The sequence below is a fragment of the Rhinoderma darwinii genome, chromosome 2 (assembly GCF_050947455.1).
Source record: "Rhinoderma darwinii isolate aRhiDar2 chromosome 2, aRhiDar2.hap1, whole genome shotgun sequence".
Classification (NCBI taxonomy): Eukaryota; Metazoa; Chordata; class Amphibia; order Anura; family Rhinodermatidae; genus Rhinoderma; species Rhinoderma darwinii.
The window spans coordinates 204,325,510-204,351,339 of NC_134688.1; the positions used below are offsets into that span (position 1 = coordinate 204,325,510).

At 44.4% G+C, this 25,830-nt stretch overlaps 1 protein-coding gene across 2 annotated transcripts in view; it reads right to left on the reverse strand.

The window, feature by feature from the left end:
- The window catches only part of CFAP47 (cilia and flagella associated protein 47), a 546,843-nt gene that overhangs the window by 102,173 nt on the left and 418,840 nt on the right, over positions 1 to 25,830 (reverse strand). For both annotated transcript variants that reach the window (XM_075852746.1, XM_075852745.1), the window contains one exon: positions 9,663 to 9,819. In XM_075852746.1, the coding sequence (XP_075708861.1) occupies positions 9,663 to 9,819 (157 nt within the window). The remainder of the gene's footprint in view (positions 1 to 9,662; positions 9,820 to 25,830) is intronic.

A 25,830-nucleotide genomic window follows, 5' to 3' on the forward strand; every position in this document is an offset into this window, starting at 1 on the left:
TTGAAGCCGTCTTTTTGGGCGTAATTCGAGGCGTAAAACGCCTCTTTTACGTCTGAAAAGAGGTCGTGTGCACATACCCTAACACTGTCTATTTAGAACACTAGAATTTTACACGAATCTCATTAGATCATTATAAAATGTATAGAGGTACACATTGCAAGCCAGTAGCTTGCTCATCTTTCCAGATTGTTTATATATTTATTTATTTTCAATTTGGTTTTATTTGAGTCTTTTCTACAATTCAGGTTTATACATTATCCTGAATATAGACATTGTTGTGTATTCATTGTATCATTAGTTCTCAGCATTACGTCTTATTGGAGACTATGATTTTTAGGCAGTGTTTTCTTGTTCTGTATTATATTACGAAGATTTAGCCCTCGTTTACACGAGCGTGATATACGTGCGTGCTTTTCACGCGTGCTTTTCACGCGTGTCGTACGCACCTATATTAGTCTATGGGGGCATGCAGACAGTCCGTGAGTTTTGCTCAGCGTGAGTCCGCTGAAAAAAACTCACGACAAGTCCTATCTTTGTGCGCTGTTCGCGCATCACGCACCAATTGAAGTCAATGGGTGCGTGAAAACCACGCATGCCGCACGGAAGCACTTCCGTGCAAACTGTGTGATTTGCGCAACAGCTGTCAAACTCTGAATGTAAACAGAAAAGCACCACGTGCTTTTCTGTTTACAAACATCCAAACGGAGTGTCATAATGATGGCGGCTGCGAGAAAATCTCGCAGCCGCGCATTATACGCTGATGACCCACGGAGCTGTTAAGTGCCTTTTGCGCACGCAAAACACCACGTTTTTTGCGTGCGCAAAACGCACACACTCGTGTAAATGAGGCCTTAGTCTGTACTTTTTAAATGTTTTTAAATTTGTGTGTACTGAATACATAATAAAGATTGCTTTTTTCATCTTTCTAATTATTGTTTTGGGTGTGCGCTATTTGTATATGTGTTCTTTTTCTTTCTTCTCACATACTCAATTCACATATTTCTGTAGCACTCTAATTAGTTATAGCTACACTACCTTTCAAAATTTGGGGTCACCCAGACAATTTTGTGTTTTCCATGAAAACTCACACTTATATTTATCAAATGAGTTGCAAAATGACTAGAAAATATAGTCAAGACATTGACAAGGTTAGAAATAATGATTTTTATTTGAAATAATAATTTTCTCCTTCAAACTTTGCTTTCGTCAAAGAATGCTCCATTTGCAGCAATTACAGCATTGCAGACCTTAGGCATTCTAGCTGTTAATTTGCTGAGGTAATCCGGAGAAATTTCACCCCATGCTTCCAGAAGCCCCTCCCACAAGTTGGATTGGCTTGATGGGCACTTCTTGCGTACCATATGGTCAAGCTGCTCCCACAACAGCTCTATGGGGTTGAGATCTGGCCACTCCATTACAGATAGAATACCAGCTGCCTGCTTCTTCCCTAAATAGTTCTTGCATAATTTGAAGGTGTGCTTTGGGTCATTGTCCTGTTGTAGGATGAAATTGGCTCCAATCAAGCGCTGTCCACAGGGTATGGCATGGCGTTGCAAAATGGAGTGATAGCCTTCCTTATTCAAAATCCCTTTTACCTTGTACAAATCTCCCACTTTACCAGCACCAAAGCAACCCCAGACCATCACATTACCTCCACCATGCTTGACAGATGGCGTCAGGCACTCTTCCAGTATCTTTTCAGTTGTTCTGCGTCTCACAAATGTTCTTCTGTGTGATCCAAACACCTCAAACTTCGATTCGTCTGTCCATAACACTTTTTTCCAATCTTCCTCTGTCCAATGTCTGTGTGCTTTTGCCCATATTAATCTTTTCCTTTTATTAGCCAGTCTCAGATATGGCTTTTTCTTTGCCACTCTGCCCTGAAGGCCAGCATCCCGGAGTCGCCTCTTCACTATAGACGTTGACACTGGCATTTTGCGGGTACTATTCAATGAAGCTGCCAGTTGAGGACCTGTGAGGCGTCTATTTCTCAAACTAGAGACTCTAATGTACTTGCATTGTTGCTCAGTTGTGCATCGGGGCCTCCCACTTCTCTTTCTACTCTGGTTAGAGCCTGTGTGTGCTGTCCTCTGAAGGGAGTAGTACACACCGTTGTAGGAAATCTTCAGTTTCTTGGCAATTTCTCGCATGGAATAGCCTTCATTTCTAAGAACAAGAATAGACTGTCGAGTTTCACAAGAAAGCTCTCTTTTTCTAGCCATTTTGAGAGTTTAATCGAACCTACAAATGTAATGCTCCAGATTCTCAACTAGCTCAAAGGAAGGTTAGTTTTATAGCTCCTCTAAACAGCAAAACTGTTTACAGCGGTGCTAACATAATTGCCCAAGGATTTTCAAGTGTTTTCTAATCATCCATTAGCCTTCTAACACAGTTAGCAAACACAATGTACCATTAGAACACTGGAGTGATGGTTGCTGGAAATGGGCCTCTATACACCTATGTAGATATTGCATTAAAAACCAGACATTTGCAGCTAGAATAGTCATTTAGCACATTAATGTATAGAGTGTATTTCTGATTAATTTAATGTTATCTTCATTGAAAAAAAAAATGTGCTTTTCTTTTAGAAATAAGGAAATTTCTAAGTGACCCTAAACTTTTGAACGGTAGTGTACATCTAGTGGTGCCTGTACATCAGACAACCAGTGTCACATTAGCTTTATTTTATAAAAGTAAATTAAAACTGACAAATAGAGGATCCCATTTACCCCAATGGGGTCCATTAGTTTTCCTTTGCAGTTACTGGTATCTTTTATGGCATGAGTTTTTACTGAAGACTGTACTATTCTTGCCCTCATGAATACCAGACACCCTGATGGACTGGCAAAAACTAAAACAGAGCCTAAAAGATTATCAGTTCATTAAGCATTTTTGGACAGTAACTGTGGGAGTATAAATGTCAAACTATCAATGGTTAATGTGTGGTAAACTGGTAATGAAACGCAAGATATAAAATTGAAGAGAATTATTCAATAACTACTAAGTAATGAAATACTAATACTATACAGTATATTTTTAAGCACATAAATGAAGTTTGCGTGAACATCTTACAGAAAGAGTAACTCTCACAAGGTTATAGACATCTCAAACAGGAATTAAACCAGGCATAGATGCCTCCGGGTGCCACAGCTGGTTCTGAACACATTGAACAGAAGCAATTGTTGGATATAAAAGGTTGGCTAATTCTCTTTCTGCCGCTCTTTGTTACTAGTGTTATCACAATTACAATAACGGGGCAAAAAGCAAAAAGTTTCTCCACACAAACCCACTTCAATATGACTTCTTATTTAATCAGTTCTTACTGCGCAGGGAATCAGTTGTATCCATGCTACCTGCCATTTATTTATGGCCAAGTATGCAGCATTCAATCCTTATGTAGGAAGAATAGTGTCTTAGCAGATGTTGCTTGAAAAATCTATTAGAGGAAAGTGAGAGTGATAGCTTGGAAACACAAGCCCTAGGACTTCCCGCTGGATAAATTAGTTCAGGGTAGTTTAGCAAATTTTTTGCTGGAAGCTAAGGATAAATTAAATTAAATTAAACTCTGTGGGTGAAAAGTTCAAGCCTTGGTTTAACCCCTTATTATTTGTCCTATCTACGCTAACATAAAACACCAGTTGTAAAGGAAAATGAATTACTGTATATAATCAGGTGATACAGTATATTATAGTTTGAGCTTATTTAGAAGACTCACTTACAGTATAAGGCCCCTTTCACACTGTGCTGTTTGACGTATATGCCAGGAAAAACTCCCTACAAATATTTTAAATGGAGGCTGTGATGTATTCAGACAACCCATAGATCATTATGGGATCCGTTAAATGAATACGTCATGAACTTTCATTCATGACATTTTCATAACGTATCCATTAACTAGATCCCATAATAGTCTATGGGTGATGGATGCCACTGTTAGTCACAGGCTCCAATCCCCTATAGGCTAATATGGCATCTATTTAACAGATATGTTATGAAAAAGATATCAAAAGCACATGATGTATATATTAAACGGATATCTGTGACTGATCATCCGTTACCCATAGGCTCCCATGTTAACCAAATGTATACCAAGCTGTATATGTTCTTTAGCTGGATGCCACTGGATAGAACAGCGTAATCGACTATGCTATTCTAATGTATACTGTCCGACCCAGGCCTCCATTGATATAAAAGGAGCCTATGCAGGGGCGTAGCTAAAGGCTCATGGGCCCGGTTGCAAGAATTCAGCTTGGGCCCCCCTACCCCTCCCCAACACCACCACCAGACCCCTGCGCGCGCCTATGCCCAGCCGCCTTGCCCAACAGCCCCAATAGTATAATGCCTCCACACAGTATAATGCTCCCATGGATGCACCCACACAGTATAATGCCCCCATAACTGCCCCATACAGTATAAGGCTCCCCATATCAGCCCCCACAGTATAATGCCCCACATAGCTGCCCCCATACAGTATAGTGCCCCCCATATCAGCCCTCATACAGTATAATGCCCCCATATCAGCTCCCCATACAGTATCATGCCGCCCCCATATCAGCTCCCCATACAGTATAATGCCCCACATAGCTCCACATACAGTATAATGCCCCCGTATCAGCTCCCCATACAGTATAATGCCCCCATATGAGCTCCCCATACAGTATAAAGCCCCCCATATCAGCTCCCCATACAGTATAATGCCCCACATATCAGCTCCACATACAGTATAATGCCCCCATATCAGCTCCCTATACAGTATAATGCCCCCATATGAGCTCCCCATACAGTATAATGCCCCCCATATCAGCCTCACATACAGTATAATACCAGTATATGAGCTCCCCATACAGTATAATGCTCCCAGTATCAGCTCCCCATACAGTATAATGCCCCCATGTGAGCTCCCCATACAGTATAATGCCGCCCCATATCAGCTCCCCATATAGGATAATGCCCCCCATATCTGCTCCCCATACAGTATAATGCCCCCATATCAGCCCCCCATACAGTATAATGCCCCCATATCAGCCCACATACAGTATAATGCCCCCATATCAGCCCCCCATACAGTATAATGCCCCCCATATCAGCCCCCATACAGTAAAATGCCCCCCATACAGTATAATATCCACCGCCATATCAGCCCCTCATACAGTGTAATACCCCCCACCATATCAGCCCCACATACAGTATAATACCTCCACCATATCAGCACCCATACAGTATAATACCCCCCACCATATCAGCCCCCCATTCAGTGTAATACCCCCGCAATATCAGCCCCCCATACAGTATAATACCCCCCGCCATATCAGCCCCCCATACAGTATAATACCCCTGCCAAATCAGCCCTTCATACAGTATAATGCCCCCATATGTGCATAATAGAAAAATAACATAATTACTTACCTCTGCTGCGTGGAGGATCCTTCTCCTCCTCCGGTCTGTGCTATAAGTGACTCGGAGAAGACAGGCGCGATGATGTCACTACAGTGAGTGATTTGCGACCCCTCGGAGGTCTTCACACGACCACCCAGGTGGACGCGACCCACAGTTTGTAATGTATTGCATTGTATTGTGCAGTTTGCGGTGGAGAGAGGAGGGAGGGGCTGTAATTTAATGCCTCCCTCTCTCCTCTCTCCACCGCAAACACAGGCAGCATAATACAACACAATACATTACAAGACAACACAATACATTACAATACAGACTCTACAGCTCACCTGCTTCACGGCAATTTATTTAATCAGCACGCTGTATGGCAACTGGGGCCCCATGGGCCCCCCAGGCTTAGGGGCCCAGTCGCAGATGTGACCCCTATAGCTACACCACTGAGCCTATGGGCACGTTTGGTGTATGTGCAGGGAGCTTTCCTATGCATACTTCAAACCTGCAGGAGACACGCAATGTGAAAAGGGCCTAACTAGATACCATGCACAATGCTCCATGCTTGGTTAGAATATATCCTTATTACATTTAGTGAGCAGTGCTGTCATCATTTATCTCTGAATATAAGGGTTAATAGCTTTATAAATATAACTTACCTTCAAGTAGTGATATCACTTATATGACTAGTCTGGAAATGTTTTGAGGTCATTGATGGGAGTATCAGTGCAATATTTTTTTTTTTTACCTGCACTTATAAGGGTATGTGCACACGGTAGCAGGCTTTTACGTCTGAAATGACAGACTGTTTTCTGGAGAAAACAGCTGCCTCGTTTCAGCCGTAATTGCTCCTCCTCGCATTTTGCGAGGCTTCTCTGACAGCCGTAAATTTTGAGCTCTGCTTCATTGAGTTCAATGAAGTACGGCTCAAATTATGTCTGAAAGAAGTGTCCTGCACTTCTTTTGACGAGGCTGTATTTTTACGCGTCGTCGTTTGACAGCTGTCAAACGACGACGCGTAAATGACAGGTTGTCTGCACAGTACGTCGGCAAACCCATTCAAATGAATGGGCAGATGTTTGCCGACGTATTGTAGCCCTATTTTCAGGCGTAAATGGAGGCATAATACGCCTCGTTTACGCCTGAAAATAGGTCATGTGAACCCAGCCTTAGGGTATGTGCACACGTAGTGACCAAAAACGTCTGAAAATCCAGAGCTGTTTTCAAGGGAAAACAGCCCCTGATTTTCAGACGTTTTTTGAGCAACTCGCGTTTTTCGCTGCGTTTTCGCAGCGTTTTTTACGTCCGTTTTGGAGCTGTTTTCATTGGAGTCTATGAGAAAACAGCTCCAAAAACGTGCAAAGAAGTGTCCTGCACTTCTTTTGACGAGGCTGTATTTTTACACGTCGTCGTTTGACAGCTGTCAAACGACGACGCGTAAATGACAGGTCGTCTGCACAGTACGTCGGCAAACCCATTCAAATGAATGGGCAGATGTTTGCCGACGTATTGTAGCCCTATTTTCAGACGTAAAACGAGGCATAATACGCCTCGTTTACATCTGAAAATAGGTCGTGTGAACCCAGCCTAAGGCTCCACTGCAACTTTTTATCGTGCAACTTTGCAAATTTTACCTCTGAAGTGGCAGCTGTATTTCAAAGGCTTACACAAAGTAGCATGCAACTCAAAGTATTCCTATGGACTGCAACTGTACTTCTATAGTTAGGCTGGATTCACACGAACGTGGCGTTTTGCGCGCGCAAAAATCACTTGCCAGCTCCGTGTGTCATCCGTGTATGATGCGCGGCTGCGTGATTTTCGCGCAGCCGCCATCATAGAGAAGATTCTAGCCGACGGCAGTAACTCTTTCAGCACCCTCGACAGTGAATTCCGATCACCATATCTAGCAACCTGTTAAAAAAAAAAAGAGGTTCGTACTTACCGAGAACTTCCCGGCCGTTGCCTTGGTGACGCATCCTTGGTGACGCGCCCTTGGTGACGCGCCTCTCTTGACATCTGGCCCCACCTCCCTGGATGACGCGGCTGTCCATGTGACCGCTGCAGCCTGTGCTTGGCCTGTGATTGGCTGGAGCTGTCACTTGGACTGAATTGTCATCCCGGGAGGTCAGACTGGAGGAAGAAGCCGGGAGTTATCGGTAAGTTAGAACTTTTTTTTTTTTAACACGTTCATGTATATTGTGATCGGAAGTCACTGTCCAGGGTGCTGAAACAGTTTAACTCTTTCAGCACCCTGGACAGTGACTATCTCCTGACGTCGCGTACCGGATATTTTTTTGCCGAGTTCGGCCGAACCCGGTGAAGTTCGGTTCGGTTGTCCGGGTTCGCTCTTCTCAAAGACACTCCGTTTGGATGTTTGTAAACAGAAAAGCACGTGGTGCTTTTCTGTTTACATTCATCCTTTTGACAGCTGTTGTGCGAATCACGCAGTTCGCACGGAAGTGCTTCCGTGCAGCATGCGTGGTTTTCACGCACCCATTGACTTCAATGGGTGCGTGATGCGTTGAAAACGCTGAATCAATGGACATGTCGTGACTTTTTTGCAACGGACCAACGCAGCGCAAAACTCACGCACATGTCTGCACGGCCCCATAGACTAATATAAGTCCGTGCAACGCGCGTGAAAATCACGCGTGTTGCACGCGCGTTTTTCCCGTTCGTCTGAATAAAGCCTTAATGTTGGAAAGTGGTTCTACAAAAATTATCAGTAGAACACCAGCCTAAACCTGAGCCATACACTTGTTTTTTCTATTTCACATGCGTTAAGGTGCCCTCACACGTACTGCTTATTTTGTGGTTCTGCCTCTGCAGTAATTTCCTGCCAAAGGTGCCATTGTAGTGAATGGCATTTTATAAATTCACATTCACAAAATGCAGCTGAAAACTGCATAAAAATAAATTAGATTGTAAGCTCCTATGGGCAGGGGCCTCTCTCCTTTTTGTCTCATTGTGTATTCATTTGTTATGGTTACTTGTAATTTTACGCATTACTTCCCTAATTGTAAAGTGCTGCAGAATATGTTGGCACTATATAAAGAAAGATTAGAATTATTCTTAATAATAAAACTACATTATATTTAATCACGTACAGTGAAACCTCTTTGAGACAACCACCCAAAATTGCAGTCAAAAATGACTTTCCGGAGGGTGGTCCTCTCAAAGAAAAGGAACAATATACATAAGATATAAGGAAACGGAACATCCATCGAAGAAAATCTAGTCTAGATCAGCAGTGGTCTTCTCAATGAGGTTGGGGTCTTTTCGGGAGCTTGGAAAGCAGTGTAAGGGCAGGATCACATACTCCGCTTTGATGCTGTTTTTGTGGCAGTTTTTGGTTCCATTTTTTGAGCTTTCCGTTCCGGGGTTCCATCGGAGGTTTCCATCGGGTGAACCCCGCAACGGAAAGGGAAAGTAAAACCACACCTTCCGTTTCAGTCACCATTGATATCAATGGTGACGGAAACATCGCTAATGGTTTCCGTTCGTCACCATTCCGGCAGGTTTCCGGTTTTCAGACGGAATCAATAGCGCAGTCGACTCCGACGGAACCCCGGAACGGAAAGCGAACGGTGATGTGAACAGGCCCTAACTGAATTGCTATGAAAAGAGGTGTGAGCCCCACTTAGAGCAGAGACCGATGGGAATGAGTATAGTCTCTGGACAGCGCTGTGGAATATGTCAGCACTGTTTTAGTGATATTTAATAAATAATGGTCCGTAAAAAGGTTTATTAACTGGAATTCAATTGACAATTCCTCTCTGCAGCTGAGCACCTTACTAAAATTCAATTCTTCCACCGTACTCTCTAATATGATACTCATGCACTGTTTACTGTATACAACTCTGCACCCTATAAATTAGAAATAAATGGATTAAGTACACCAACTCTCTATAAATCAGTGTTACATCTGCTTTTTCATCATTAATGACAAGTGAAAAGACAATACAATTATGGAAACTAATAAACGTGCAGCTGCTGGTCCTAGCTGCCAAATGATAGTGTCCTTTAACCCCAAGGAATGCAAAGTGCTGTGATGAGAACTTTTTCTCGTAATTTCTTGGCTATTAATTTTCATTATGGTTTTTAGACAGTGAATGTATTGAGATATTCATCATTATTAAATAGTGAAGTATGTAGATCTTCATTATATAATTATTATATGTCTAAGCTTTTGCTACTGAATGCAGAAATTATTCAATTAATGCATTGCAGGTTTTAAAAAAAATTCCAATTGTTAAGTAGTAGTCAAGAAAGTACTTTACCAGTTAGAATAACATCCACGAGAACATTCTCATTTGTGGGGTTCTTAAAGGAAATGTTGATAGAGGCGAGGCTTCCAACATTGGAACTAATGCTTGCTGGTTCCATAGGTTGTGGAATGAGGCCTACTCCAGATACGTGGACTGTCCATTCTTCAAGCTGTTGAGAAAGAAAAAAAAAGTGTTCTCAAAATCTAATGCTTAAAAAATACATAGATAAGAGATGTAATAAAGATATCTAGATAAATGTAGAGATAGATAGAGAGAGAGAGAGAGAGATAGATAGATAGATAGATAGATAGATAGATAGATAGATAGATAGATAGATAGATAGATAGATAGATAGATAGATAGATAGATAGATAGATAGATAGATAGATAGATAGATAGATAGATGATAGATATGAGATAGATAGATAGATAGATAGATAGATAGATAGATAGATAGATAGATAGATAGATAGATAGATAGATAGATAGATAGATAGATGATAGATAGATAGATAGATAGATAGATAGATAGATAGATAGATAGATAGATAGATAGATAGATAGATAGATAGATAGATAGGGAAATCTGACTGTATGTAGCACTTACATACAATGATCTGACATTTATGGGGAGGGTCAAGAAGAGAAAAATACTCTAGTGTATATGACAGTCATCTTCACTGATAAGTGGAGGTCATGAAGAAAAGTTTGTTCCAAAAATTGTGGATTGTGTTTGTTCTTAGATACTGTATATAGCTTTTCCCTAAGAACTCATGCTCATAGCAGTATGATGTATGATATGGATGTGATATGGAATCTGAAAACATTTTACATTGTCTGCTAGGGGCCGATACGGTACTCCCAATTTTACACCAAGGCATTTTTTATTATGGATTTTTTGTGAACTCATTTTGGAAAGAAACATCCTCTGCCGTATTACATAAGTTTTCTCCTCTAGAACAATTGCCTCTAGTGGAAAATATGGTGCCTTTGGTGGCACACGGAGTATATACAGGTCTGTACAATACTGCATGTAAAACTGCTAGGCCCTGAAGATATAATTTATGTATATGTCTGAACTCTCTGTCTGCCACTGTCTGGACTATTTATAAAGCATGAAATCCCTTGTTTTAATTGCAAAAATGTAGCTCTTTGGCCACCAGGTGTACAGCATATGAACCCTTTCATGACCAAGGGTCATTGATACCCCTGTGTCCAGATCAAATTTTCCATTTTTGATATGCACTTCTTTAAACGATAATATCTTTGGAACCGCTTTGAATATCACAACGATTTTTACTTTGTTTGTTTTTTTACCAGACTTATGAGGCTTTAATTTTCTAGATTAGTTTAATTAATTTAGTGTTTTTCATTTTTATTATTTTAATAATAATATATTAATATATTATTTTATTATTTATTATTATATATATACACACTACCGTTCAAAAGTTTGGGGTCACCCAGACAATTTTGTGTTTTCCATGAAAACTCACACTTATATTTATCAAATGAGTTGCAAAATGACTAGAAAATATAGTCAAGACATTGACAAGGTTAGAAATAATGATTTTTATTTGAAATAATAATTTTCTCCTTCAAACTTTGCTTTCGTCAAAGAATGCTCCATTTGCAGCAATTACAGTGTTGCAGACCTTTTATTCAAAATCCCTTTTACCTTGTACAAATCTCCCACTTTACCAGCACCAAAGCAACCCCAGACCATCAAATTACCTCCACCATGCTTGACAGATGGCGTCAGGCACTCTTCCAGCATCTTTTCAGTTGTTCTGCATCTCACAAATGTTCTTCTGTGTGAACCAAACACCTCAAACTTCGATTCGTCTGTCCATAACACTTTTTTCCAATCTTCCTCTGTCCAATGTCTGTGTCCTTTTGACCTTATTAATCTTTTCCTTTTATTAGCCAGTCTCAAATATGGCTTTTTCTTTGCCACTCTGCCCTGAAGGCCAGCATCCCGGAGTCGCCTCTTCACTGTAGATGTTGACATTGGCATTTTGCGGGTACTATTTAATGAAGCTGCCAGTTGAGGACCTGTGAGGCGTCTATTTCTCAAACTAGAGACTCTAATGTACTTGTCTTGTTGCTCAGTTGTGCAGCGGGGCCTCCCACTTCTCTTTCTACTCTACACCGTTGTAGGAAATCTTCAGTTTCTTGGCAATTTCTCGCATGGAATAGCCTTCATTTCTAAGAACAAGAATAGACTGTCGAGTTTCACAAGAAAGCTCTCTTTTTCTAGCCATTTTGAGAGTTTAATCGAACACACAAATGTTATGCTCCAGATTCTCAACTAGCTCAAAGGAAGGTCAGTTTTATAGCTCCTCTAAACAGCAAAACTGTTTACAGCGGTGCTAACATAATTGCACAAGGGTTTTCAAGTGTTTTCTAATCATCCATTAGCCTTCTAACACAGTTAGCAAACACAATGTGCCATTAGAACACTGGAGTGATGGTTGTTGGAAATGAGCCTGTATACACCTATGTAGATATTGCATTAAAATCCATACGTTTGCAGCTAGAATAGTCATTTAGCACATTAACAATGTATAGAGTGTATTTCTGATTAATTTAATGTTATCTTCATTGAAAAAAACTGTGCTTTTCTTTCAAAAATAAGGAAATTTCTAAGTGACGCTAAACTTTTAAACGGTAGTGTATATACATACACTGTAGAGCTCTGTAACAATTAGTCCTCTTCTCTCTCCGTCACCCTGGATCGCTGTGAGGGGAGAGTGAAGGGGGCTGTATATACAGGATCGTGAAAAAAATGGCAGTCAACAACGAATAAACTGTCAGTTTTTCATGGTTGTTTTGCATCAATGTGTCTCAAAATTTGAATCCATTTCCTGGCCGTCTGATTGTTTTTAACCGGCATATGCCATCCGTTTTTCATGGACGTTAAAAAAATGGAATGTTAGGGCTTTTTGTCCCAACCCCCTGAAAACACCACAGTGCCCATGTAGATAGTGACGCAATACCACTGTAGATAGTGCCAAATTGCCCACATAAATAGTGCCAGTGCCCACATAGATTGTGCCCACTGTAAAAAGTGCCACAGTGCCCACATAGTGGCAGTTCTCCCTATAGATAATGCCCAATTAGTGCCACACACAGTGCTCATGTAGATAGCGCCACAGAGTCTCCTGTAGGGTGCCAATATAATGCCACAGTACCCATGTAGATAGTGCCACACCCCCTGTATATAGCACCCCCTATAGATAGAACCACACCCCCTGTATTTATCAATATCCCCGCTGCAGATAGCGCCACCCCTTTAGCACCCCCTTCCTGTAAATAGCACCACTGTAGCTCCCTGTAGGAGCGGAATCCCTCTGGCCGAAGATTCCGCTCCTACAGGAAGCCCCTGATGTCTCTGTCCATATATCGACAGTGACGTCATGGGTTAACTCTAAGAGCGGAATCCTCCGCCAGTGCGGGGATTCTGCTCCAGGAGTAGCCCCTGACCTCACTGTCCATATATGAATAGTGACACCAGGGGCTTCTCCAGTAGCGGAATCCCGGACAAAAAGGGATCTGATGCCGGGAAATTCCGCTCGTAGAGAGAGCCGCTAACGCCATTGTCCATATATGGATAGTGACACCAGGGGCTTCTGAGTGTCGGCCGGGGAAAGATTCCGCTCCTAGAGAGAGCTACTAAGGTCACTGTGCAAATGGACAGTGACATCAGGGGCTCTGTCTAGAAGTGGAATCCCCGGCCAGTGCGATCTAACACAGGGGATTCCGCTCCTAGAGTCAGTTCAAGTGGCGCTATTTACAGTGGGGGGTGTGATGCTAGATAGCAACCCTCTGCTGTAGATAGCATTGCACCCACGCACTATAAATAGCGCCACCTGAACTGACTCTAGGTGCGGTATCCCCGGTGTCAGATCGCACTGGACGGGGATTCCGCTTCTAGACAGAGCCCCTGACGTCACTGTCCATGTGGCACTATCTACAGTGGGGATGGAGAGACGGCGGGGGCTGCCTCTGGGAGGGGAATCCTTGGCCAGAGTGCTGGCCGGGGATTCCGATGCTGGAGGGAGCTTAGGCGGCGGCAGTGGGGGGTGTATTCCGGGGCTCTCAAAGCCCCGGCACACATGAGAGTGCAGTGCTGCTCACACTGAAGCAGCACTGCACTCATTAAACCCCTTCCAGGCTGCCGACGTCTATACACGTGCTAACTGCACAGGGCATCTGCATTTAGAACGTATATAGCCGTATGGCAGTCGTAAAGGGGTTAAAGAAAGAAAGACCAATTTCTGCGTACTGTTAGAATTAAATATAAAACTTCTCACATACAGTATACAGTATATATATTCCAGCTCATCTGAAAATCTTGCTGATACTTATTTGAAGATGTTTATGCTGTAATTGACATTTGTCAAAAAATATCCTTTTTATGCCAAGGGCTCCAGAAATAGCAAGAAATGCCATTCCAAAATACAAAGCCTCATGCATCATATATATTTAGACACACTCCAAACAGACCTCTCAAATATTGTAAAACAATGATGGAATGATTGAATCTCAATATGACAACTTTCCCCTTGTAAAAACGTGTGAGTTGCTCATACAGAACATATAGAAGAGGCATCTGGCTAATCTATTACTCTGCACCTACAATGATGACGCCTTCTAGCTTTTTTCTAGTAAAGTGCTGTCTTTATAATATGATTTTCCATGCCTATGCTTCATGTGTAATTCCTGTTCTCTTTCAGTGTCATGTTTTGATTTAATAATCATCTTGTGCAGTTTCGTGGTTCACCACAGCATTACTGTTTATAGCTTGGCATCACAAATTTATATGTGAATTAATAAGATATTACATTTTTTTCAACATTTCTGGGTACAGTGACAGACGGTACCTTTATTTAGTACATTTCTATACAACAAGCATTTGGGTTTAAGTTAATAAATAAAAAGAAATAGGTCAGCAAATACAAGGACGCTTTTCCAGTCAAAATAATGCTATGCACTAACCCATTAAGCTCTTGCCGCCACCGCAGCAATTTTTTATTTTTTAAATTTAGTTTTTTCCTCCCCGTCTTCCGAAATCCATAACTTTTTTTTTATTCGTCGGCATATCACAAACTGACACACTGTAGCGTCTACTCACCCCCCGACGGCCGCAGCCATGAATCACTTCCACTCCAGTCTGCTGTGTCAAGTAGGGTGCGTGCGCAGGCTCGTGCCCGGTCTTAAAGGGCCAGCACGCGCACATTTGTAAATCATCATTATCAACTACACATGATTAACTGGACTATAAGACGGGCCCTGCACTTCAGATCCTTGCCTGAGGGTTGTTAGTGTATCCCATGTCAGTCTTGCAAATGGTCCCTTAGTGCAATCCCGTTCCAGTTGTTACCCGTGCCCTGTTACCTGTATCCCATGCTGTGTTTTTGTTCCTAGTGTTGGAGTCGTGTCCTACTGCACCTGCTGTCGTTTGCCACGTCCAGTGTCGTCTGCCACGTCCAGTGTCGTCTGTCACGTCCAGTGTCTTCTGCCACGTCCAGTGTCTTCTGCCACGTCCAGTGTCTTCTGCCACATCTTGTATTATCCGCCACGTCTGGCACAACCTGCTACACCCACCTCCATCCGTGCTGAAGCCTCGGCCACTGTCTGGACTAGTCCAGGTACCCGTGTGTTACGAACTGCTATAGACTCTTGTATAGACTGTGACTAGGCCAGAGCCTCTCCTCTACGGCGGAGCGGCCTAGTGGGTCTACATACCCTGTGACCGTGACACACACTGGCTAAAATCATGCCACTTTTTTCTATCTCATACTTTTTTCTTTTAAAAGTTGCATTTCATAAATATCTAAATCCTGGCCAAGTGGTAAGCCACACCCACTTTTCACTCCACTTTTACAAACAGATGTGCATGGCGCAAATGGCTTTTAATGCTAGTGCAAAGAGTTAATAAAATGTCCCAAAGCAGATTTGACACAATTTTTGAGTAAAATTTACACACAAAAAAGGTAAAAATGGGCCAAAGTATTGTAGAAAGTAGCGGAACTTTGGATTTATACAGTGATTAAAGGGGTTATCTCATGAAGATAACCCCTTTCCATATATTCTATTAGGGCATATGGATATCACAGAAGGGACCCGGGTGCCACGCTCGGTTCTCTTGAGCGGCTTTATTTCTGGCAGACTCGAGCTGTCCTTTCATTATATTGACGGCCATTCATCTAAATGGCCACCATGTAATACTACAGGAAATAACTGGCATGCCAAGGCTTCCTCTCAGCAAAATTAGCTACAGATATCGCCATCTTTATCTTGACTCTTAACGCATTAAATACACAATGTTAAGAATCTTCAACTTGACTTTTTCAATGACTTTTTGAGTGTGTAATATCACGCTGCCGCAAGTTATCAGAGTCAAGATAAACTCGGCTTCATCTGTATTTGCCAGTGGTGCTAGTAGCTGGACCGGATCGCCGTAGGGGTAGCATTCTGAAAGGGGATTGTCTCAGATTAGACAACTGCTTTAGGGTATGTGCACACACACTAATTACGTCAGTAATTGACGGACGTATTTCGGCCGCAAGTACCGGACCTAACACAGTGCAGGGAGCCGGGCTCCTAGCATCATACTTATGTACGATGCTAGGAGTCCCTGCCTCGCTGCAGGACAACTGTCCCGTACTGAAAACATGATTACAGTACGGGACAGTTGTCCTGCAGCGAGGCAGGGACTCCTAGCATCGTACATAAGTATGATGCTAGGAGCCCGGCTCCCTGCACGGTGTTCGGTCCGGGACTTGCGGCCGAAATACGTCCGTCAATTACGGACGTAATTAGTGTGTGTGCACATACCCTTAGGCTTCATTTACATAAAAAAAACACATAAAACTATGTGTGCACTCAAACTAGAGACACATGAGCACAACTGATCTATCAGCAACAGCTAAGAGTTTCCATCACATTTTCTGATTATACTGTCAATAATAATAAGGAACATTATTTAAATTACAAGTACTTTTAAGTGTAAACAGATGTCTATATTTTGACATACCATATATAAGTTTTTTTGCTTTTGTTTAGATTTTCATTGTCCAGGTATGAAAACTACTTGAAAAGCTAGATCTCTGATGAACGAATCATGTCTCTGAAGAGATTCTTTGCCAATTTCATTAAGGATCAGGTGCATCGGATCAGCACATGTTTCAAGAATCTTTGTAAATTTGCCAGCTGCTTATGGGTACTCCTGGTATGCCTGTTGATCGCATCATGTTTACTGTGTCCACAACTCCCTAATGGTGCCAACTTTGTAATTGAAGATTTAGAAGCAGCTGCATGAAAAAAAAATTATGCTCTAAAGCTATGATGCTATCAGATTTGCTAATAAATGTTTTATACGTTTAATTTATTAGCACTGTGGTTGCATTGCAGTGAGGCTGTATGATAAATATAAGCACAGGTAAACGTATTATTATTTACCTAAACAATGCCCATCGACATCAGTTAGTTACATTTGTTCATTTATGCCATTTTTTTTTTGCATTTAAATATTTTTTATCTGATATCATAATGAAACTTTATATCAATAATAAACGTATTAATGGAAAGGACCAGGAATATTGCGACTACGTTTTTTCGCAGCTTGGATCATTAGATGGCGTTGGAACTTCTATTGTTACAGTATTCTCATATATTATGTTGCAATATATGCTCTATTGGCCCCTTATGAGGGATTTATGTAATTACATCAAAGTTTATTAAGAAATTGGAAAATTGAATTCCTTAACTACCTATTTTGGCCTTACAGGGTAACTAAACGTTCGACAAACTTCTGACATGTCCTATTAGAACTTTTGATTGGTGGGGGCCTGAGCACTGAGACCCCAACAATCGCTAAAACGAAGCAGCAGAAGCGCTCGTGTCAGCACTCAGCCGCTTCGTTTCTGTTTGCCTTTTTCCGGAAATCAATGTATCGGAGTACGGGCTCAATAAAAAGTCTATGAGCCCGTACTCCAACACATCGGCTTTCTGGAAAAAGTCGAACAGAAATGAAGCGGCTGAGCGCTTCTGCCGCTTCATTTTAGCGATTGGTGGGGGTCTCAGCGCTCGGACCACCACCAATCAAAACTTCTGATATGTCACTATGACATGTCAGAAGTTTTTAGAACGTTTAGTTACCCTTTAAGGACCAAGTATTCTTTTTCATTATTTTCTAGAGCCATAACTTTTTTATTTTTCCATTCACATAGCTGTATGAGGGCTTGTTTTTTGTGGGCTGAGTTATGTTTTTCAATGGCACTATTTTGCAGTGTATATAACATTTGAACTTTATTCTATGGGTTGGTATGATTACAGCTATACATATAGTTCTTTTAGGTTTTACTACCTTTCTTTTTTTTTTTACTTTTAAAATTAAATAATTTGTATTTGTGTTGCCGCATAGTCGTATGTGGGCTTGTTTTTTTGCGGGACAAGATGTAGTTTTTATTACTATAATTTAAAGGTACATGAAATGTATGGATTAAACTTTTTTTAAGGGGATGGAAAAAAAAATGGGCTTAGTTTTTTTTTCGCTTTTTTTGCATGGCCTTCACCATGCAGCTAAAATAATGCTTCAACTTAATTGTTCAGGTCGTTACGTGGCAGTACCAAATATATGGGTGCCGTCCTCCAGTGGCTAGTGCTAAACACGGCCCTGCATATAACTACTTATGAAAATCAAGTTATCCTGGTGCGACAACCCCTTTAATATGGCATACCTCACAACCGTCTCGGGCGACGGGTGTTATGTCCCAGTGTCAACTGTATCTGCGTCCTAAGTTTAATCCAATGCTGAAGCAAGGAACATCAGCTCCATGCTCCAGCATTCACTGTGTGAAGCGGCCATGAGCTGCTCGGCACAAATAGTACAGAGCGGAAGAGAAGAGGTATGTTATTTTTTTTTATTAGGCAGCATGGGGCATTATACTGTATGGTGGCAGCCAAGGGGGCATTATACTGTATGGGGGAAGCTATAGGGGCATTATACTATATGGGACAGCTATAGGGGCATTATACTGTATGGGGCAGGTGTGGGGGCATTATACTGTATGGGGCAACATACTTCCATACTTCCATACTTCCCCTACCCGACTTTGGCGTATGGATACGTCAATTGTCGGAAAGGGGTTAATTTTTGAATGTATATAAATAAATTAGGATGTTTTTGAATCCCAATAGATGAAGTGCTGGATTTTTCAATTGCCTTTCTTCATAGAGGCATTACACCATGTGGGGGGTTCTATGGGGCATTATACTGTGGAGAGGCACTATGGGAGCATGATACTGTGTGGACTGAACTGGGTGTGTATGGGCAAAGATTGGGTGGGGTTAGAGGCGTGGCTTAAAAGGGAAAAAAATGGTCCCTTAGTGTTATCCTGTTCCCATTGTTCCCGTGCCCTGCTACCTGTAGCCTGTATCCCGTGCTGTATTTGTTGCTGTGCCTTAGAGTGTTGGAGTCGTGTTGTGCCACCTGTCACGCCTGCTGTCTCACACCACGTCTGATATCATCCGCCACGTGTGGCGTCATCTGCCTTCAAGTTCATCTGTGCCTAAGCCTTCGCTACTGTCTGGACTATCAAAGGTACTCTTGTACTAGGACTCTTGTTTAGCCAGCTACTACTACGCTACGGCGGTGTGACCTATTGGGTCCACATACCCACGGATAGTGACACCCATGTTGCTCTAGTGCAGGGGTCTCAAGCACGCGGCCTGCGGGCCGCATGCGGCCCCTGGGGCTGTCATCTGCGGCCCGCGGGACACAGAGCCGCTAGTATCGGCTCTGCTCCGAGACTCTGGAATTCCCTGACATCGCTGTCCACATATGAACAGCGATGTCTGGGGCTTCCCCAGAGCCGGAGTCCCGGGCAGAGCGCTAGTACAGGCTCTGCTCCGGGACTCTGTGGAATTCCCTGACATCGCTGCCCATATATGGACAGTGTGTCAGGGTCTTGCCCAGAGCCGGAGTCCCCAGCAGAGCGCTGGTGTTCGCTCTGCTCCTGGACTCTGTGGAATTCCCTGACATCGCTGTCCACATATGAACAGCGATGTCTGGGGCTTCCCCAGAGCCGGAGTCCCGGGCAGAGCGCTAGTACAGGCTCTGCTCCGGGACTCTGTGGAATTCCCTGACATCGCTGCCCATATATGGACAGTGTGTCAGGGTCTTGCCCAGAGCGGAGCAGAGCGCTGGTGTCGGCTCTGCTCCTGGACTCTGTGGAATTCCCTGACATCGCTGTCCACATATGAACAGCGATGTCTGGGGCTTCCCCAGAGCCAGAGTCCCGAGCAGAGCGCTGGTGTCGGCTCTGCTCCTGGACTCTGTGGAATTCCCTGACATCGCTGTCCACATATGAACAGCGATGTCTGGGGCTTCCCCAGAGCCGGAGTCCCGAGCAGAGCGCTGGTGTCGGCTCTGCTCCGGGACTCTGTGGAATTCCCTGACATCTCTGTCCACATATGAACAGCGATGTCTGGGGCTTCCCCGGAGCCGGAGTCCCGGGCAGAGCGCTGGTGTCGGCTCTGCCCAGGGACTCTGTGGAATTCCCTGACATCGCTGTCCACATATGAACAGCGATGTCTGGGGCTTCCCCAGAGCCAGAGTCCCGAGCAGAGCGCTGGTGTCGGCTCTGCCCAGGGACTCTGTGGAATTCCCTGACATCGCTGTCCACATATGAACAGCGATGTCTGGGGCTTCCCCAGAGCCGGAGTCCCGGGCAGAGCGCTAGTACAGGCTCTGCTCTGGGACTCTGTGGAATTCCCTGACATCGCTGCCCATATATGGACAGTGTGTCAGGGTCTTCCCCAGAGCAGAGTCCCGGGCAGAGCGCATGCGGCCCCTGGGGCTGTCATCTGCGGCCCGCGGGACACAGAGCCGCTAGTATCGGCTCTGCTCCGAGACTCTGGAATTCCCTGACATCGCTGTCCACATATGAACAGCGATGTCTGGGGCTTCCCCAGAGCCGGAGTCCCGGGCAGAGCGCTAGTATAGGCTCTGCTCCGGGACTCTGTGGAATTCCCTGACATCGCTGCCCATATATGGACAGTGTGTCAGGGTCTTGCCCAGAGCCGGAGTCCCGAGCAGAGCGCTGGTGTTCGCTCTGCTCCTGGACTCTGTGGAATTCCCTGACATCGCTGTCCACATATGAACAGCGATGTCTGGGGCTTCCCCAGAGCCGGAGTCCCGGGCAGAGCGCTAGTACAGGCTCTGCTCCGGGACTCTGTGGAATTCCCTGACATCGCTGCCCATATATGGACAGTGTGTCAGGGTCTTGCCCAGAGCCGGAGTCCCGAGCAGAGCGCTGGTGTTCGCTCTGCTCCTGGACTCTGTGGAATTCCCTGACATCGCTGCCCACATATGAACAGCGATGTCTGGGGCTTCCCCAGAGCCGGAGTCCCGAGCAGAGCGCTGGTGTCGGCTCTGCTCCGGGACTCTGTGGAATTCCCTGACATCGCTGTCCACATATGAACAGCGATGTCTGGGGCTTCCCCAGAGCCGGAGTCCCAGGCAGAGCGCTAGTACAGGCTCTGCTCCGGGACTCTGTGGAATTCCCTGACATCGCTGCCCATATATGGACAGTGTGTCAGGGTCTTGCCCAGAGCGGAGCAGAGCGCTGGTGTCGGCTCTGCTCCTGGACTCTGTGGAATTCCCTGACATCGCTGTCCACATATGAACAGCGATGTCTGGGGCTTCCCCAGAGCCAGAGTCCCGAGCAGAGCGCTGGTGTCGGCTCTGCTCCTGGACTCTGTGGAATTCCCTGACTTCGCTGTCCACATATGAACAGCGATGTCTGGGGCTTCCCCAGAGCCGGAGTCCCGAGCAGAGCGCTGGTGTCGGCTCTGCTCCGGGACTCTGTGGAATTCCCTGACATCTCTGTCCACATATGAACAGCGATGTCTGGGGCTTCCCCAGAGCCGGAGTCCCGGGCAGAGCGCTGGTGTCGGCTCTGCCCAGGGACTCTGTGGAATTCCCTGACATCGCTGTCCGCATATGAACAGCGATGTCTGGGGCTTCCCCAGAGGCGGAGTCCCGAGCAGAGCACTGGTGTCGGCTCTGCCCAGGGACTCTGTGGAATTCCCTGACATCGCTGTCCACATATGAACAGCGATGTCTGGGGCTTCCCCAGAGCCGGAGTCCCGAGCAGAGCACTGGTGTCGGTTCTGCTCCGGGACTCTGTGGAATTCCCTGACATCGCTGTCGACATATGAACAGCGATGTCTGGGGCTTCCCCAGAGCCGGAGTCCCGGGCAGAGCGCTAGTACAGGCTCTGCTCTGGGACTCTGTGGAATTCCCTGACATCGCTGCCCATATGTGGACAGTGTGTCAGGGTCTTCCCCATAGCGGAGTCCCAGGCAGAGCGCTAGTATAGGCTCTGCTCCGGGACGCTGCGGAATTCCCTGACATATCTGCCCATATATGGACAGTGTGTCAGGGTCTTCCCCAGAGCAGAGTCCCGGGCAGAGCGCTAGTATCGGCTCGGCTCCGGGACTCTGTGGAATTCCCTGACATCGCTGCCCATATATGGACAGTGTGTCAGGGTCTTCCCCAGAGCGGAGTCCCGGGCAGAGCGCTATTATCGGCTCTGCTCCGGGACTCTGGGGAAGCCTCTGGCATCGCTGTCCATACATCGACAATGATGTCAGGGGCTTCCCCAGAGCAGGAGTCCCAGTGATGACAGGAGCACAGCTGGAGTCCCAGGAAGAGCCTACTAGCGCTATGCCTGGGACTCCAGCTCTGGGGTTGCCCCTGACATCTCTGTCCATATATGGAAAGTGATGTCAGGAGCAGAGCTGGAATCCCAGGCAGAGTGCCAGAAGCGGCTCTGCTCCGGGACTCCAGCTCTGGGCAAGCCCCTGACATCACTGGGGCAGCCTCTACAGAGGGCACTGGGGCAGCCTCTACAGAGGGCACTGGGGCAGCCTCTACAGAGGGCACTGGGGCAGCCTCTACAGAGGGCACTGTGGCAGCCTCTACAGAGGGCACTGTGGCAGCCTCTACAGAGGGCACTGTGGCAGCCTCTACAGAGGGCACTGTGGCAGCCTCTACAGAGGGCACTGTGGAAGCCTCTACAGAGGGCACTGTGGCAGCCTCTACAGAGGGCACTGTGGCAGCCTCTACAGAGGGCACTGTGGCAGCCTCTACAGAGGGCACTGTGGCATTATCTACAAGTGGGTGTGTGGCAGTATCTGAAGAGGACACTGGCATTATCTAGAGATGTGTTGCATTATCTACAGAGGGCACTGTGGCCTTATCTACAGAGGGCACTGTGGCCTTATCTACAGAGGTCACTGTGGCCTTATCTACAGAGGGCACTGTGGGCTTATCTACAGAGGGCACTGTGGCCTTATCTACAGAGGGCACTGTGGCCTTATCTACAGAGGGCACTGTGGCCTTATCTACAGAGGGCACTGTGGCCTTATCTAGGGGTGTGTTGCATTATCCACAGAGGGCACTGCGGCAGCATCCACAGAGGGCACTGCGGCAGCATCCACAGAGGGCACTGCGGCAGCATCCACAGAGGGCACTGCGGCACTATCTAAAAAGGGGCTGCCCAATCTTGACATGTGTGCTAACTGAGCCGCCGGACTGCATTTAGCGACACTTAAACTGGAAAGCTGGATTGTTGAAATAAGCGTGTGGAGAAATATCTCAAATTTTAAACCTAGCGCTATTATTATAGTAATGTAGTGTTATTATTATTATAGTAATGTAGTATTATTATAGTAATATAGTGTTATAGTCGTTCAAATAACTAATTGATTAACAATAATTTTGTATTGTATCAAATTTGAAAGTAATGCGGCCCGTCAACTTCCCATTTTTTCTATATGCGGCCCACTTACCCGGCCGAGTTTGAGACCCCTGCTCTAGTGTGACAGAAATCTGTTAAACTGAATATCCTATGATAGTGCCGCTTTAATATGTGAGCCTATTCTACTGCTAATATTTGTGTTTATAATTCACATATATGAACTTGAAAAATCAGATACATTTTAATCTTTAACACATTTGCAAACTCATTTAGTAATACAACATAAAAAATACAGTAGTATTACATTATCTTGTCCTTATCTTTACAATATTTCTTACTTCTCAGTGTACTTTACAGAGAACGGGCCGGTGATTGATTTATAAGTGCCTTGTGTTATCACATGTAGCTGGGTCCTGTACAAAATTAGCACTTTCACCTATCACTGCTCTCATATCCTTCAGGCATCTAGTTTAGCGCCCCCTAGATGTTGGTGAGGCACACCAGGGGAAGGCAGTGTTCACTAAAGTGATAATAAGCTGCACAGCCAGTTCTCTGGCTGAAGCCATTTCTGGTTTAGCAACATAACTGATTATTTTTGTGTTTGTTGTAATATTATACTAGGTTCAGGAGACAGATGAAAGATAAATGAAATAATATTTTACATTTTGTCATGGATTCAGCCACTGGTGGTGAGGCGAATCAACATTTTCTGGTTGGCTAAGCATCAGTAGAAAAAGGTTGAGAGGCTTTGCTTTAGACCCTCTTCCTTATGAGAGATCTATATTATGTGCCAAAAATGGGATCGGATTTAGTCAGGACAAAGGAGGGAACCTTTCTGAAATATGTTTCTCAATCAATTATGTGTTTTTAACTTTAATTGTAATTAATGAATTCCAAAATTCATTATATACAATATGAAATTCTGCTATTTAACCCCTTGGCGCACCACGACACAACTGTACGTCCGCATGGCCAGTGCCTTAGCGCACCAGGACGTACAGTTACTGCGCGGTTCCCGGTGCACACTGTCAGAACAGTGTGCACCAGGAACCGGGAGGCCAGCTGTTCCCGACAGCTGACACTCCACTGTTGCCGATCATTGGCTCATTTTCGCTGATTTAGGCAATTAACCCCTTAAATGCGATGATCGATTGCAATCGCCGCATTTTAGGGGTTTCTAGCACATCGGCAGACCTCACAATGAAATCGTGAGGTTTGCAGATGGCTAGCATGGCAACCAGAGGCCAAATAATGGCCTCCGTGTCTGCCATGTATGGAAGCCTATCAGGACCAGCCTCCTGATAGACTTCCTGTCAGAGTGACAGGACGTCACTGTCGTTCGCGATACACACTGTCGTTGACAGTGTGCATCAGGAACCGGGAGGTCAGCTGTCCCCGACAGCTGACACTCCACTGTTGCCGATCAGCGGCTCATTGCCGTTGATTTTGGCAATTAACCCGTTAAATGTGGCGCTCGATTGCGATCGCCGAATTTAGGGGAATTGTAGCACATCGACAGCCCCCATGCAATTGTGGGGGCTGCTGATGCTTGTGATGGCACCCGGAGGCCAGACAACGGCCTCTGGGTCTGCCATGTATGGAAGCCTATGAGGACCAGCCTCTGGCTGGTCCTCGTAGACTTACTGTCAGAGTGACAGTGACGTCACACTGACAGTTGGAATACGTTACACTACCTAGGTAGTGTAATGTATTCTAGCAGCGATCGGAGCTTCAAGTAAAAAAAGAAAGTGTAAAAAGTAAAGAAAAAAGTTAATGAAAATGTTTTACAAAAGTGTAAAAATAAAAGATATTTTTTTCCTATAATAAGTCTCTTATTATAGGAAAAAAAATGAAAACTTTAAAAAACAGTACACATATTTGGTATCACCGCGTTCGTAACGACCCAATCTATAAAAATATAATGTTATTTTTCCCGCAAAGTGAACGTCGCAAAAAAAACCAAACTAAAAACAATGCCAGAATCACTATTTTTTGGTCACCATCCCTCCCTAAATATAGAATAAAAAGTGATCAAAAAGTCGCATTTACCCCAAAAAAGTACCAATAAAAACTACAGCCCGTTCCACAAAAAACAAGCCTATACACCGCTTTTTTTACTTTTTGAAGTTGTGACTCTTTAGAATATGGTGACGCAGAAAATAAATTATTTTATAAACAAGTGATTTTATTGTGTAAACGCTGCAAAACATAAAAAAATGATATACATATGGTATCACCGTAATCGTATCGACCCGCAGAATAAAGTAAAACTGTAATTTTTGCGCATAATGAACGCCGTAAGAAATAAAGAATTTAAAATGCCAAAATCACTGTTTTTTGGTCACCATAGATAAATTCTTTGAGGGGTGTAGTTTCCAAAATGGGGTCACTTTTGGGGAGTTTCC